Below are 15,752 nucleotides of genomic sequence, written 5' to 3'. Positions count from 1 at the left end.
CTGCCTAAGGTTGAGTAGCAGATTCACTATCATTTGAAGGAACCCACTGACAGGGCTATCTGCAGTAGTTTCATTTTTTTCCTTGCTAGGCAGCATGGAGAGAGATGAGTGGGAAATTATTTCTGTGGCAACAGTTGCCAAAGCGAAAATGCCAAAATTCCACCCCCTTTCCTATTCACAAACTTGGCAAAAGCATTATGTTTCTTTGCCAACAGCACAGATACATTTGTTCGGCTCCAAATCCCAAGGGTGGGTGGGTGATTGAGTGAGTGGAAGAAGAATTATTTTGCCAGGTCCTTGGGACGGCAAGAGCTTGTTAGGAAAAGATACCCTTTCTGGAAAAAAGGCACACAGGGCTGGCAGGGGATGTAGAGAGACTTATGGAATACCAAATTGTATGCTTAGACTTAGTATTGTTGCCTAGTGCAGTGGTTTCCAACTTATTCTTGGCTTAGAACTCTACATCTAAGTTTTTCTTTCTTTCTTTTTTGTATGCTTTAAAAATTGTTTTATTATGAATGAGAAAATGACTAACACGGACATTTCCATATACAAAGGCCAGGAAGAGAAAGGCATGGGAAACTGTGACTCTTATATACAACTTGTTCATCTAATTAAATTTCACAGCTCACTCTCCACTTCTCATCCAACTTCCTTCCCTTTGTGTTCTGTCCAAGACCCTGTACGTTAGGTGCATTCTTAGGCTGTGAGGACAGTGTGACTATTTAACTTGATACTGATGGGATAGTTCTCACCACAGCTTAATGTGTATGGAGGCACTTAATAAATACTCTCAGTGATTATGATGACTTTTATGAGCCAGTCTTTATGATCTTCGGGCTTGAAAGAATTCTTGGCTTCATGGAAGACTCTGCACTGATACAACAGTGAACCAATAAGTAGGGGAAAAAGCATAGGAAAATGACCCTTGTTTCTGCTAATTTATCACAAAACCCTGGGGAGAAAAATCTCTAGAACTCTTGAGACTATTCTTTCTTTTTTCATGACACAGGCTTGGTGACACTTCCTTTTTCTAAAAGGTTGCTGAAGCAAATTTAAAAAATACAAGGTACTAAACTTCTCAGAAGGTTGTTCTTTAATCTGTCAATATCCTGAAAGTGAAAAGAATAAGCAGAAGGAACAGCCATACCTGTTTTGTGCCCTGAAATTTTGTATGTTATTTCAGCATGTTCCCATTCTCCATGAAAAGTGGAAGGAAAGCAGGGGCTAACCAACTCCTTGTCTGAAATCAAAATCATAAATATCATGTTACAAGGACAAGACACGGAACCAGCATGGGCATTTGGATTCCAGCACAGAGGCATTCCACTGTGTTGCTGGTCTGGAATTTCAAATGCTTCTGAGTTGGCTTCTGAGGAAGAAGTCATACTTAAGACACTAAGCTTCCACTTGCAAGGCCTCTTTTCAAAGACTGAGTGATGAATTTTAGTTTGAGCAAAAGAAAAACTTGATTTTTGCCTACCAAGTTTTCCGTAAAACATTAGAAAAAGTTCCAGATTATTCCAGAATAGAAACGAGTGATTTACTAGTGACTAGAGATTTAGACAAGACATTCAGATATGAAAAACAAAAACAAACCTCTCCCCCTCCCCCAAGCCCTCAACAATTAGCATTTGTACAAATAAAACATTACTTTTTAAGGAAATAGAAGTTTCTGCCGAGAACCCAAATCTTTAACAGTGAATAGCTTTTCATCCCAGCTTCCTGACCTATGATTGTGAAGGGCAATATGGAGATTGGGAATTAATATCCTAGGTAGAAGAAGAAAAATTAGAGCATCTGTCATTTTCAAGGACAGGAGAGCAAGGAACCACAATAATGACATGACTCCACATCCAATGAGAGCCTGAGCTCTAATGAACCTACTGTTAAATCCTGTATGGTCAGCTGAGAGGTTGCTGACCACTGAAAGACAGGTCCACATAGTCTGAGCCCCATAGAGTACCTTGTGGGTGGTGGCACCTTTGTGATTATGAGCATCATTAAAACTGGAGATTGTTTCAGAATAAAATTTTAGAAAGGGATACAAGCAGGATATGCAAAGGAGAAATGAAATTATGATTAGCAGACAAATTTTCTAAGCTTTTGAAACTAGTGTGTGATAGAGAAGAGATGATGATCTATCAATGCTAAAAACTGGCATTAATTTTGGTATAAATTTAAAAGTCTTATTTCATAAAATGACACCTGTAGAGGAGAACCATCATTCATTTTAAGTTGTCAGTGTCCTACAACAATGGAAGTATGACTGATTTTCAGCAATTAAGGAATGAGAAGCTAGAGACAGAGTTGAAACTAAGCCCCAGCCTCCAAATTAATATAAAAAAGTATTTATGGGAATAAAATAATCTCCTAACATAGCAAACTTAAAATGAATTTTTTGAGAACTTGAATCATTAGATGAAACTATAAAATCTAGCAAGCTTGTTAATACTACTCAATTTTATAGCTAACTACAATAAAGTAACTCAGGATCTCAGATGGATTTCCATGTAGCGTATCTCATGTTATACAATGTCAAAAATCTCCCCTTAAAAGGCAACTCTAACTTTAGTTTATTTTATGAGTTTTCACAGAAGAAAAGACCTCAAAAGGAGAGTTCCCACAATGCTAAAATTCAAAGCATGCACAAGTAAAGAAAAAAAATCCTATCTGTAGTATAGCAATTTGCAAAGGTTACATAGCCATTCATTTGTGGTACTCACTATGGTAAAACTACATACAGGGTAATACAATATTTCAAATATTGAAAATTAGAAATAGTTTTATGACACTCAAGTTCAAGGCTTCCAAAAACCATCTTGCCATAAATGACACAGCTGGATTTCTGAAGCCAATAAGAAATTGTATTTCTGGGATCCATTTGTGACTCTATACCAAAAAACCTGCTTTTGACAAGCTGAGAGTGAGAGACCAAGAGCCACAATACACTCCCTATGAAAGGTGCAGGACACAGGATAGTGATTGTTGTGAATAGGGGCCCCTCTATACATATCCCCACTTCAACTATCCCCACAGGAGGGGAAGGAAGGCCATCAGATGAAATTCCTCATTGGTGAATGGGTTGCAGAGATTTTTCAAGGGCTGCTTATGGCTGATAGACATGAAAAGCAGAAATTTCAGAAACAGGTCCTTTCTTCCTACTTACCAGGTTTTCCCTCTGTTCCTCCTAAGATTGCAAGCCTTGCTGACATCAAACCAAGTCCCAAGTAGCTGTTGAAAATAAAATCCTTGGTGAAAGAAGGGCCTGTACCTCAGGGAATAAATACAATCATTTTGCAATGCATCTACCTAGCCTTGGTCAGAAGCAAGCTATTCAGGAAGGAGATACAAAGGTTGCTTTTAGTCTTCTTTTAGAAACTTCTCTTTATAGAGTTCAAACTTTTATTATGATAACCCTCAGAGGTTGATGTGTAGCAAGAGAAAATCTGGAAATTTTATTGCGTAATTTAAAGCTTCTCTCCCCATTTTCCTCAGATACAGTCCAGATTTCTTTCAGGAAGGATATACGTTAATGGGAACAAAAACAGCTAAGATGCTTCAGTTTTATTATAAACAAAAATGGATCTAGTATCTTCTTTGATAGCAATGAAAAAAGCCTAAAAAATGCACTTGGTTAAAAGGTAAGGGGGCTCGACAATGATTTTTAAAACTGGAATTGTAAATAGTGAAGTTATTTCATTGAATATGAACTTGGGAAGCAAAGGGAGCATACTGTGCCTCTCATCATTTCTTTGTGACTAAACTGTCAACAGTACTATTTTTTATAACAAACCTGTATGAATATAGCTTGTAGGTACTATTGAACATCTGGAAGGATGTTATATACTCAGCTGGGGATGTCTGGAGGGTGACCTGAAGAGCAACAGAAGAGTTACTGTGATAGATCAATACTGTCATTTCCAGAAGAAATCTTCCTCCTCCCATAAAACAACATTGGAAAGATCACAAACATTTACAGAACTACTTAATATAAACTATCTTGCCAAATTATACCACAAAAAACTTCATTTTAGCAAAAATCAAAATAAAATGTTTAAGGCTAAAATCCAATTTTTTTCCCTCAAGGATAATAATTCAGTCTGCCCCCCAATATGAGACCTAATCAAAACAATGAGAAATTCATAGAATCCAATGATAACTTTGATAAATTCAAATGATTCCTCTAAAGTGAGCAGAAGTAGCATAGCATTTAAAAAACACTTTACGTCAATAAAAATTATGTTAAATTTTCATACGACATTTATTTTGAAAAAGCTTAAAGTTTTCTGTTAAACAATATTATCTGGCTCTTCATGTCACAGAAAAAATTTTTGGGAGGCAGATGGCAATGCCTACAAAGTGCTTTTAACTCTAGCCTAAAAGATACTAAGTTATTATCTTATTTATCACCCCATTAAACTGCCTGCCAAATGGAGTGAAAGAACAAATTTCCTTACCACAATCTATGGTTTCTATTTAGGAAGTGGAAAACAAAGCCTTTGGCTTCAGTAAGATATTAATAGAACTATATAGATGGCTTCATATAACTTGGCTAAGCATACATTTTTTCCTGGGCATATCCAGTGGTTTTTCTTGAATCCATATTACCCAACTCCATGATGGCTTTAAGAAATGTAGAAAGAGACTTTAATTTGATTCTTAGGGTACTGTCGTAAATCCCATATCAACCCGGCATCAAACAAGGCAACTAAAACTAAGAAATATAGTTTGCTACAATAGTGACTATATGTACCAATCCTGAAAAGCTAATACAGCTTATCGTGGGTCAATGCTTCATTGCAGAAAACAGACAGTAGGATCAGATTACCTCAATTTTTGGAAGAAATGTGATTTGTGTTGATCCACCTCCTAAATCCAGCATGCCTACACTGTTCTTTCCTGGAGTGTTTAAATTGCCTGAAGTACACAAAACAGGAACAAAGCAATGCTGCCTCATGATAGCTATTAAGTAGGTATCACAGAACAATGTAAATAAAAGCATAAAAAGCCGAAATCTTAAGTGGAGAGACTAAAATGCTACAGAGAGTTTTAATACAAAGATATTACATGTTTTGAAGGAAATAGTGACTTGGTCATCTACAACCTTAGTTAAAATAATTATAAATTAGCACCAAGAAAGATACTGGGATTGATCCACTTAATGGGAAGGTGATTAATAACTGACTCACTCCCTGGAGAATCATTCTTTTTTTTTTTTTTTAATCTACCTACTAAACAAACTCTTATGCACAATTATTAGATCCTAGAAATGAACTCTATTCTTTGTCACTGGCAAGATAAGACTCCATGATAATTCTACGTTACAAGATGGTTCTTTTAGGCAATACAGTTTAAATGCCTTAGTAGAGAGACAAAAATCAAATTATATCTTCTTGGATATTTTGAATAATATAAGTAAAACTGTCTTTTAACTTCCTAACAGGGAGGAAACTTTACTGCACCATGCCTTTAATGTTTCAATTTCTTCACCTGCCTTTATCTACCTCACATGTTTATTGCAAGAATCAAATGAGACCATAGGATCATGTACTTAGATCTGGAGAGGCTCTTAGAGTTCAGTGTCTAAGAGGTTATTATATGATTTGCCATGCTGAGCAGATAGATTTTCTATCTTCCAAATCAATGCTCTTTCCATTACACCACACAGATTTCCAAGTAGACAATAGACATATAAATGCTTTTCAGAACACTAATTAAATGTGAGGTAAGAAGGTAATTAGTAAGCATTTATAGTACTCTTAATATTGGGAAAGCACTTCATAATTAGCTTTATAAACTACTCCTCAGAAACATGGCCTAAAGGAAGGATTTCACATTATCTTGGATTTAGTATTTTTTTTAACCCCTACAACTAAATCTGGGTGAATGAACAATGTCTCCACTGGTACTTGATGCTTCTGGATATGATGGTGCAGGATAAAAGGTCCGGTAAATAGTTCTGCCACAGCATGGGCTTGAAAAGTCAAAATGTTAATTCTCTTCAGCATTAAAGTGGAAATGTACAATCTTTAAGTCCAGGGCAATTTTGACCTTGTTGAGGCATGTATTCTTTTAAATTCTATTCATTAACGTAGTCTGTGAAAATATTGTACTGGAACAATGAGAAATTACAAAAGAAATTAAAAAATTCAAGTCCCCCAAAACAAGATCTTGTGTTCAGGAAGGCCAATTGAATATCCAAACTTGGAAGTGAAGCAGAGGCATCTTTAAAATAACACTCTTTAGGTCTCAGCTTTACTGGACTATTACATTAAAGCATACCTGTTAAAAAGTTCACTGTGATCCATGCTGAAACTCCTATAAGAAAAGAATTTCACAAATATTTGTTTGGATAAAATAGTCATTCATAAGACATAGACATTTTAAATATATAACAATGAATGAATAAATGGAAAAAAATTTTATTAAGTGCTAAGGACTATGCTAATTGGACTGTCTAATTCCTTTTCGGTCTGAAAGCCATGAATTTAACAAAGCCATTTCACCCAGTTTACTTACAGCTCTTTGTAGTAATTAGTAAATGGATCTATCTTGTCTATCTTTTTATAAAAACAAACTCATACATATGTATCCATATGATATATGACTGCACCGTATATATATGTATATGTATGTATGTATGTATGTATATATACACACACACACAACCACACACACACATAATACTTACACGTAATATGTAATCTCCAAGCAAAACAGAAACAGACTATAATTAAACTGGAAAATACATTTTGCTATAATAGTGATTACACATACCAATGCTAAAAAGTTATCAAATATATACTATATTTCAGATATTCTCTCTTCCTCTAGTATTATGTATTGAAAAAAACATTAAAAATAAATGTCTATTATTGATCTTTTCAAACATTTAGCAAGTTTTCACAGGATGTTAGATCTTTTCCTCCTGATACTCCATACATTTCCCTTCCCTACTCCAGTATCCTTGTTCCTACTCAAGAGAGGGGAGTCAGAGAAATGCACCTTTGTGTAAATAAGAGAAAACTAGTAGCTTTTCCTTCCTCCATTTCTTAAACTGTTAAATTCCTTTTTAAGGATAGAAAGAAGGACGGAAAATTTGAAAACAAATTCTGTTCATTTCTTTTGAGAAGCAACTATCTACTTTGACGCAATTTTTATTTTTCAGTATAATAAAAGAAAGAAAATCTACATCAGTTACACTGCAGTGTGAATTTTCCTTTCCACATGGAAAGATCAAATATGAGAGATGCAAAAGTGAAGTATCCAGTTTAAGAATTGTCATCCAAGGAAAGATAGTGACACCAAAAGTAGTGTTGCCATTCAAATGGCTTTATGGATGTTGATGCAATACAAAAATATTTTGAGGATTGAAACATGAGATATAACTTTTACTTAACAAAATTCTTTAATCCACTTGACATTTTACAAAGCAAATAAGTCCAATATGCACTAAGTAAGAGGTGTAATTTCTGATCTTACCTTCATCAGTTCCATTCATTATGGAAACACAGTCATCTCCTACAAGGAAAGGAGATGCCTGGAAAACCTCTCTTACCTAAATTTTCAGAAAGAAAATCAATTTCATTATTTATAATTATTTTATGTCACAATTCTATTAAATGGAAGAAGAGATGAGCACCATGATGATTTCTGGGTTTCTTTAGCACAGTGGAGCTAAGAGAATAAGACTAAAGTTCTCTCTTACAGTTTCTAAATCTTCTGCTATGAGATATCCTAATCTATTATTTCAAGAATCAAAGCTGGGTTCCAGATCCACACCGGAAAGGTTTATTCCAAAGTTATCTTGGGAGAACTTGCTATAATCTAGTCCTTATTCAGAGAACTCTAGAAGTTGGGTTGGTTTATAAGGTCTACCAGTACCAGACGCCACTATACTACAAAGTAGTATTACAGTTTAAAAACTGGTTAAAAAATAGTTTGATCAGCAAAACAGATCAGGTACACAACAATACAGAATCACAGTGTTTGACAAACCCAAAGACCATAGTTCTTGAGAGAAGAACTCATTATCTGACAAAATTTGCTGGGGAAATAATCTGGCAGAAATTAGGTTGTCATATCAAATACCAAGGAAAGTTCCAAATGGATATATGCCCTAGATATAAAAGGTCAGATCATAAACAAATTAGAAGAAATTACCTTTCAGATCTATGGAGAGGGGAAGAGTTCATGACTAAATAAATGATAGAGAGTATTGCATGAGATAAAGTGGTCAATTTTGATTATACAGAATTAAAATTTTTGCACCAGCTAATCTAAATCTATATAAAATTAGAAAGGACAAAGGTAATTGGGGGGAAAAATCTTTACAACAAGTTTCTCTTATGAGGGCCTCATTTCTAAGACATGGAAATAACTGATATGTTATATCCTTTATCCTGATAAAGGATGTGTAAAAATATTTTTCAAAGGGAGAAATCTAAGCTACCAACAATCATATGAAAAAGTCACTAGTAATTAGAGAAATGAAATTAAAGTAATTTTGAGGTTCTATATCATACCTATAAGACTGTCAAACGTGACAAAAGAAGAAATAGTAAATGTTGGAAGGGCTGCAGGAAAACAGTGCACTAGTATGCTATTAATGAAGCTATGAACAGGTTCAGTCACTCTGGAAAGGAATTTGAAGCTATGCTCAGAAATTTACCAAACTGCATATGTTCTGATATAGTTCTACCACTATTAGACACATACCCACAAAGAAATAAAAAGGAGAACAAAAATATTTATAGCAGCCCTTTTCATGGTAACCAAAAATTCAAAACTAAGGCGGGGGGGAGTGTTTTCATTTTGGGGAATGGCTAAACAAATTGTGGTATATGAATATGCTGGAATATCTTTGTTTCATAAGAAATGTTGAACGGGATAATTTCAGAGGAAACTAGAAAGGTCTTTATGAACAAATGGAAAGTGAAATGAGAACAAGGAGAATAATTTATATAATAACAACATTATAGAGAAAAAGACTGAAAGACCTTAGAACTGATTGATACAATGAGAAATCACAAGACTAAAAGAACGATGAGGAAGCACACTGCTCATGTCCTGACAGAGGTGATAAACTTAAAATACGCAGAGGCATACATTTTCAGACATGGTTAACAAAGGAATGTTTTGCTGTAGAGATGTATTGAGGGATCTGCATGATGGAGTTTAAAAACTGTTAATAGAGGACAATGGGAAGGACCAATTAATTAACTTGTTACATGAAAAATTAAAAAAAAATTAAAGAACAGGAGATTGGAACAGGAGGTGTTATTAACAGCTGATATTTATTTAGCATCTTAGAGTTATAAATTGTTTTATATACGTTATGAAATTTGACTTTCATGTTCTCTTTGGGTTTTCTAGATAGAAGTAATACCTCCAAAAGCATACTTTTGTGCATACTTTTTTCCTAAAGCTGCAGGAGATGGAAAACCCGGGGAGATGCCTCTAGTTCTAGATCTCTTAACACCAGGCACCTTGAGAATTTAACAGGAATTCCGTGTGGGACCCAAGGACCCTGCAGTTTCTTAGTGGTAAGTCAGGAGTGACAGGACTGCTCAGTTGAGCATTCTAAAACAATTTATAATAGTTAAAAAGTCTACCTTGAAAGCAAAGTTTCTGTATCATGGGGACTTGTTTTCAAGACTGGTTTAATAACAGTATATATAAAGGTACTAAAAAAAACTAATTTGACCCAGGAATTCCATTGCATTAGCCTAAAAGTATCATGACAAAGAAGAAAGGATGCATCTGTACAAAAATACTTATACCTGGTTCATTTGTAATAGCAAAAAGTTAGAAATAATCTTGATGTTTAACAATTAGAGAATGGATAAATTATGGATTATAGCATTGTAAAACAACATAAAAATGTGGATATCAGGAAATATAGAAAGTCAGTCAATCAACAAGCATTTATTAAGTAAGCATGTACAGTGTGCCAGGCACTGTGCTGAGGATATAAAGAAAGGCAAAATAAATCATTCTTTGCTTTTAGGTACAACTGGGAAGCAACACAGAAACAACTATATTCAAATAAGATATATATAGGATATATATAGATATTACATATATAAAACATATGTAATATACATATTACATATATACATATGAAGATATATAACTGGGGATAATCAACTGAAGGAAGGCACTAGCATTTAGGAGGACTGGGAAAGGCTTCTTGTAGAAGGTCAGATTTTTGCGAGGATTTGAAGGAAGTCAGGGCAGTGAGGAGGCAGAGATGAAGAAAGGAAGCATTCCAGGCACAAGGGACAGTCAATAAAATGCAGAGTTGGAAGGGTGAGTGTTTCATATAAAGAATAAAAAGGAGTCTAATGCCATTGGACTGAATAGTATGTGGGCAGAGGGAGAGGAACAGGGAACAAAATGTAAGACTGGGAAGGGAGAAAGAGGTCAAGTTATGGAGGGCTTTGAATGTTAAAGAAATTTATCTTTGATCCTGGGGTAGCAGAAGTATTGGAGTTTACTAAATGGGTATGGGTGACACATGGTCAGATCTACGCTTCAGGAAGATCAATTTGACAACTGAAAATCTAGGGAGATGAAGCAGGAAGATCAATCAGAAGGCTACAATTATGAGGTGATGAGGGCCTGGACCAGGGGTGGTAGTATCAAAGGAGAAAAAAAGAAACTATGAGACAAGCTATGAAGACAGAATTAACAAAACTTGTCAACAGACTATGGGCGTGGTTAGAAAGAGTGAGCTGAAGATGATACCTAGGTTTTGAGCCTGGGTGACTGGGAGAATGGTGGCATTCTTCATATTAACAGGAAAGCTGGGGAGGGTTTTTTTTGGTGGGGCAGAGGCAGGAGTTAAATTTTGGGACATTTAGGTTTAAGATGTCTAAGAAAAATCCATTGAGAGGTCTAATAAATAGTTGGAGATGCAAAACTGGAGGTCAGTAAAGAGATTATGGGTGATAGATTTGAGAATCATCAGTATAGAGATAATTGAAACCAAGTGAGCTGATGAGATTGTCAAGTGAAAATAGTATAGAGAATAAAAGATGGAGCCTTGGGCAACATCCAAATTGAGTGGGCATGGTTTGGGTGAAGTTACAGCAAAGGAGACTGAGAAGGAGCAGGTCAGATTTGTAGGAAAACTAGGTGAGATAAGATATAAAAGTGACAGAAACAGAAGCTCTCTCTCTCTCTCTCCCTCCTGCCCCCTCAATCTTTGCATGTGTATGTGTATGGTATGTGTATACATATATACATATACATACATACATGTGTATGTATGTATGGATACGTATATATATATATATATATATATATATATATATATATATATATATATATATATATATTACACACAAAAAGCAAACAAAGCCAAAGGAAGTGGAACTTCAGAAGGAGAAACAAAGTAAATTTTTTTTTGTTTGCTGGAATATAGTGGGAGATTTACTACAGATTTGGGTTAATTGTTGAAGGATTGGTATTTGATGAAAAATCTGAGTTTACAGTTACTTAAAAAAAAAATCATGTTTCAGTCAGGTGTTAGTTTCATATGCTATACTTTGCTAACAGTATTTCACTTATTGGGTTTTAACTCCCCGAATGTGTATTCCAAAACTCTGAGTCATGTTGTCTAAACTCCAACACTTGCTCTATAGGAAAATGTATCTGAAATAACTCTAAAACTCAAAGGAAATATACAGCAGCGATATCCTTACAGATGATCAACAAATAAATAGATAACTATTCAGGAAAACTATTAGAGGACACACACACCTCATTACAATCACATAATTCTATCGCTAAATCCAGTGCTATCTTGTCATGTTTCATGGATCAAAGCAAGATTTTTAGGTTATTCTTTTTTGGAGGGGGAGAGGAAAGGAGTGCCCACTAAAAGTGAGAATTGAAATCTACCTTTGAGCAAATAGGTAAAAAGTAAAAGGAATGGGGAGGATTATTTAACTTGGAAAATGGATGGCTGAATGGCTCCTTAAATCTCTGATTTATGAAGACACTGTATTGTTACATCATGATACAAATTGTTCATGGTGACTAAACTTGGCCTAAATTGAAACATAAAAGTTATGTTAGCTTAAGAACTGAGACTATTAAGTTTTAAAAGTTTATTGAGGAATGATATTAAAATCCGTGTGGAAGCACTTAATCAGATCTATTTTAAAGAAGCTATGTATATATACTCTGACCTGAAAACAAGGTTGACTAAATAAATTATCTGAGAACAGTTAGCTTATTGTTGAAAACAATCAGCAAATCCTTTGGTTCGGTGTTTCTATTACTCCTTAAGACGTGTCATTTTCCCCACTATTTCCTTCTTCTCTTCTCCTTTTCCCCAGTTCCCCAAGCTATGTGAAGTTTTTTCAATTAAAAAAAATTTTCTTGATGACTCCTGTTTTTATATCATAGTAATTTATAGATATACTACAACCTTCCCTTTCCTCCCTCCCTACTCACAGATGGCAATAAATCCTCTTTTAATAAAAATGATTTAATCACTCATATACTATGAATTTTTTTCCAGTCATTCTCCAACTAGTGGACACTTACTTTCCCCCCTTTTCTGATTCATCCTCTGCAATTACTTTCTTTATATAATGAACATGCCTCAAAAGCAAGGATTAGTTTATTTTTATATTTCTATTCTCAATATTTAGCAGAGTACCTGACACACAGAAGACATTTAATAAATGCTTGCTGTTCACTGACTGAACGTTTTGTTTTTGACCTCCCTGGAGTATATACCCAGTGGTGGATTAGTGGGTCAAGGGATATAAATAATTAAACCATTTTTATTGCCAATTTTTAATTGTTTCCTAAAACAGCTAAACCAACGCACAGTTTCCACAACAGAGTATTAATTAGTACTGCCTCTCTTTGCACAACCCTCCAACATTGTTTCTATGTTTGGTCACCTTGGTCAATTTTTAGAGTGTGAGGTGAAGCCTCAGACTTTCTTTGATTTGCATTTGCTGTTAATGATTTGGAGTATGTTTTCAGACACTGCATATTTCCTTTTGAAAACCATTCATATCCTTTGATCACTATCTCTGGAAGAATGTGTATAATTCTGTCAGTTTGTTGGATTTTCTTAGATTAGACTTAGTGGGATTTGATACAAATATTCTCTAATACTCTCTAGCCCAATAATTTCTCTTAATCCTATCTGTATTATTTGTGCAAAAGCCTTTTAATTTTAAGTAATCAAAATTTTCTGTTTTGTCTTTTATGATTTCCCTCTACTACTTATTCAGTTACAAAGTCTCTTTTCACTATAGTCGTACAAGTTCCTGCCTTCTATTTTTTCTGATTTGTTCAAAGATTTTCACAATAGTATTACAATCTCTAAGTCTATGATTCTATGTAATTAAAAAACTGGGAATCCAAAAATTGGAGAATACTTAAATAAACTATGGTACTTTAATATCATGGAATGGTATAATACCATTAATACTGGCAAGTATGAGGAATACAAAGAAATCTGACCTTAAGGAATAATACAAAGTGAAAAAAAGTAAAACCAGAAGAATTGAATACACATGAACCACAACCACAGAAGAAGAAAAGTGAATATTAATGGGCAAAGAATTTTGATGTGGATTCAGAGGAGGTGGTAATGGTGAAAAAAAAAGTTCTTTATTTTATAAGCTAAAATTAAAAGTGTAAAAAAATCATTGAGCAAGTTAATTTGGTTGTGCCATTGTTCACTATTAAGTTTCTAAAAAGACATTTAATTTAAAAATGCCTAATCCCCAACAAAAATTCTATCATTTTTCAAAAGGGAAACTGGACATGATTACCTTCTGTAGCAACTTCTGAGCCTTTTCACCTGGTAAGAGACGCAAACCAGCTGTTGCCTTAAGAACTAAAGGTGTGACCTTCCACATATCGAAAGGAATTTCTTCTTTAGCAACATCCAGTAGTTCTTGTATTCCCTGAGTGCTCTGAGATTTTAAAAGCAAAATATGATACTGACATTTTCAAGCTAGAAAAAATGTAGTTTTCTTTAAGACTCAGTTCAAATGTTACTTTCTGCACAAGGCCTTTCCTGGTCCCCCCCAGTTGCCAGTGCTGATTCCCACAGAATTTCCTTGTATTCTATAATATTCCTTTGTATGGATTTGTATAAACCTATATTAATGTATATTACCTCTACCATTAGAATGTAAGCTTTCTGAAGGCAGAATTTATTTTGCTTTTATATCTTTAGTGCCTAGTACAGTGCTCAGAACACGGAAGGAGCTTAATTAATGTTTACTGACTGACAGAAATAGAATAGAATTCAGCTTACTTATATTGGGAAATATTAAAAGACAATGGTAGTAGTATGTGACGGAGCACTATCACGTAAATATCATTTCTGATTTATAAATCCATGGGACAGAGCAGTCCTTTCAGTGTTTTACCAGTGTGTAACCACCACATAGCTCGCTCTGTTAGTCACATATCACCCACCATTTCCTAAACTGTTTCCCAACAAAATTGAATTGAATTCAGTTCTCTATAAACCAACTAGCAATAATATAGCTATGTAACTTAGACACTTAATTGTTATATGTAGTAGTGCTATCATCTTATTTGTGGCCCATGCCTGAGTAACCCTTGCCAGTAATCCAGTAATTCTGGATATGCTTTTCAACAGTAAAATAAGAGGTGAAGCAGTGGACTGAATGACCTCTAAACTCTGCCAATTCTAAGCCTATGTTTGCAATCTCTAAACACGGCCATGCTACTGTGTTTGGGACTACAATGCACGTACCTCAGGAACAATCCATTATTTTATGGTTTGAGATGACTTAGCAAAGATCTTGTCATATAACAGAAATAGCATTGGACTAAGAGTTATGAAACTGGGGTTCTCACTCTAGCTCTGCTACTGATTTACTACATAACCTCGGGCAAATGACTTAATATCTTTGGGGGACTCAAGTTTTCTCATACATAAAGTGAGAGGGTTGACTAATGTGACCTCTTTCACCTCTGGATTGTTTTATTAAATAGCTTAAAAGGAACTCATGGTAAGTTTTATAGTAATAATAAAAGCTAACATTTATATGTACTATGTGCCAGGTATTATACTAAGTGCTTTATAATTATTATCTCATTTAATTCTCACAACAACCCTGAGAGGTAGGTGCTATTATTATCCCCATTTTACAGATGAGGAAACTGAGGCAAAACAGGTTAAATGACTTATCCAGGGTCAAACAGCTGGTATGTATCTGAGACTGGATTTGAATCCAGGTCTTCCTGATAGTTCAGTTCATTATAACCCCAATGGAATATTAATCTCAAGGTAGGTCAGAAATGTTTAATTCTCAAGCAGAATATGGCAGTAGTTTTCTGTAATTTTGTACTTATCCTTCACATATAAACTCTTGGTTGAGGGAGTTTTTCCTGCATACTTTTTATAAAATACTGCTAATTTATAAAGCTATTACTTCTAAAAGGAGTATGACTCCATAAAATAATTACTATTAGCTGAGATTACACACTCTCTTTTCTCTTGCTCCACCAAGAAAAAAAAGTTACTACATTTCTATAATTAGAAAGAGGGTTGGTTTGAAAATTAGTGTACAGGAAAATTTCATTTAGATATAGGGCATTACTGAAAGTAAAGTTACCTTATCAACATCATCAGCATAAGCCGAAAGTCCTGGCTTCAGGGCTTTGAAAGTTTCATGGGTCAAAATAGGAGTTTCTAGGAGGAAAAAGAAGTTAAAAGGAAAAAAAACCATGTT

The 15,752-nt window shown here is 34.6% G+C and overlaps 1 protein-coding gene across 8 annotated transcripts in view; it reads right to left on the bottom strand.

Moving 5' to 3' along the window:
- ENTPD6 (ectonucleoside triphosphate diphosphohydrolase 6) overlaps window positions 1-15,752 on the bottom strand; it is a 60,022-nt gene that overhangs the window by 27,224 nt on the left and 17,046 nt on the right. For 6 of the 8 annotated variants that reach the window (XM_072634639.1, XM_072634642.1, XM_072634641.1 and 3 more), the window contains exons 3-10: window positions 15,636-15,712; window positions 13,812-13,955; window positions 7,486-7,561; window positions 6,286-6,321; window positions 4,832-4,920; window positions 3,797-3,876; window positions 3,170-3,234; window positions 1,151-1,243 (exon numbers count right to left, since the gene is read on the bottom strand). In XM_072634639.1, the coding sequence (XP_072490740.1) occupies window positions 1,151-1,243; window positions 3,170-3,234; window positions 3,797-3,876; window positions 4,832-4,920; window positions 6,286-6,321; window positions 7,486-7,561; window positions 13,812-13,955; window positions 15,636-15,712 (660 nt within the window). The remainder of the gene's footprint in view (window positions 1-1,150; window positions 1,244-3,169; window positions 3,235-3,796; window positions 3,877-4,831; window positions 4,921-6,285; window positions 6,322-7,485; window positions 7,562-13,811; window positions 13,956-15,635; window positions 15,713-15,752) is intronic. The other 2 variants (XM_072634643.1, XM_072634646.1) reach the window with 1 other exon arrangement.

The sequence above is a fragment of the Notamacropus eugenii genome, chromosome 1, assembly GCF_028372415.1.
Source record: "Notamacropus eugenii isolate mMacEug1 chromosome 1, mMacEug1.pri_v2, whole genome shotgun sequence".
NCBI lineage: Eukaryota > Metazoa > Chordata > Mammalia > Diprotodontia > Macropodidae > Notamacropus > Notamacropus eugenii.
The sequence above is the reverse complement of the archived record's forward strand: the minus strand, read 5'-3'. Positions and strand labels throughout refer to the sequence as shown.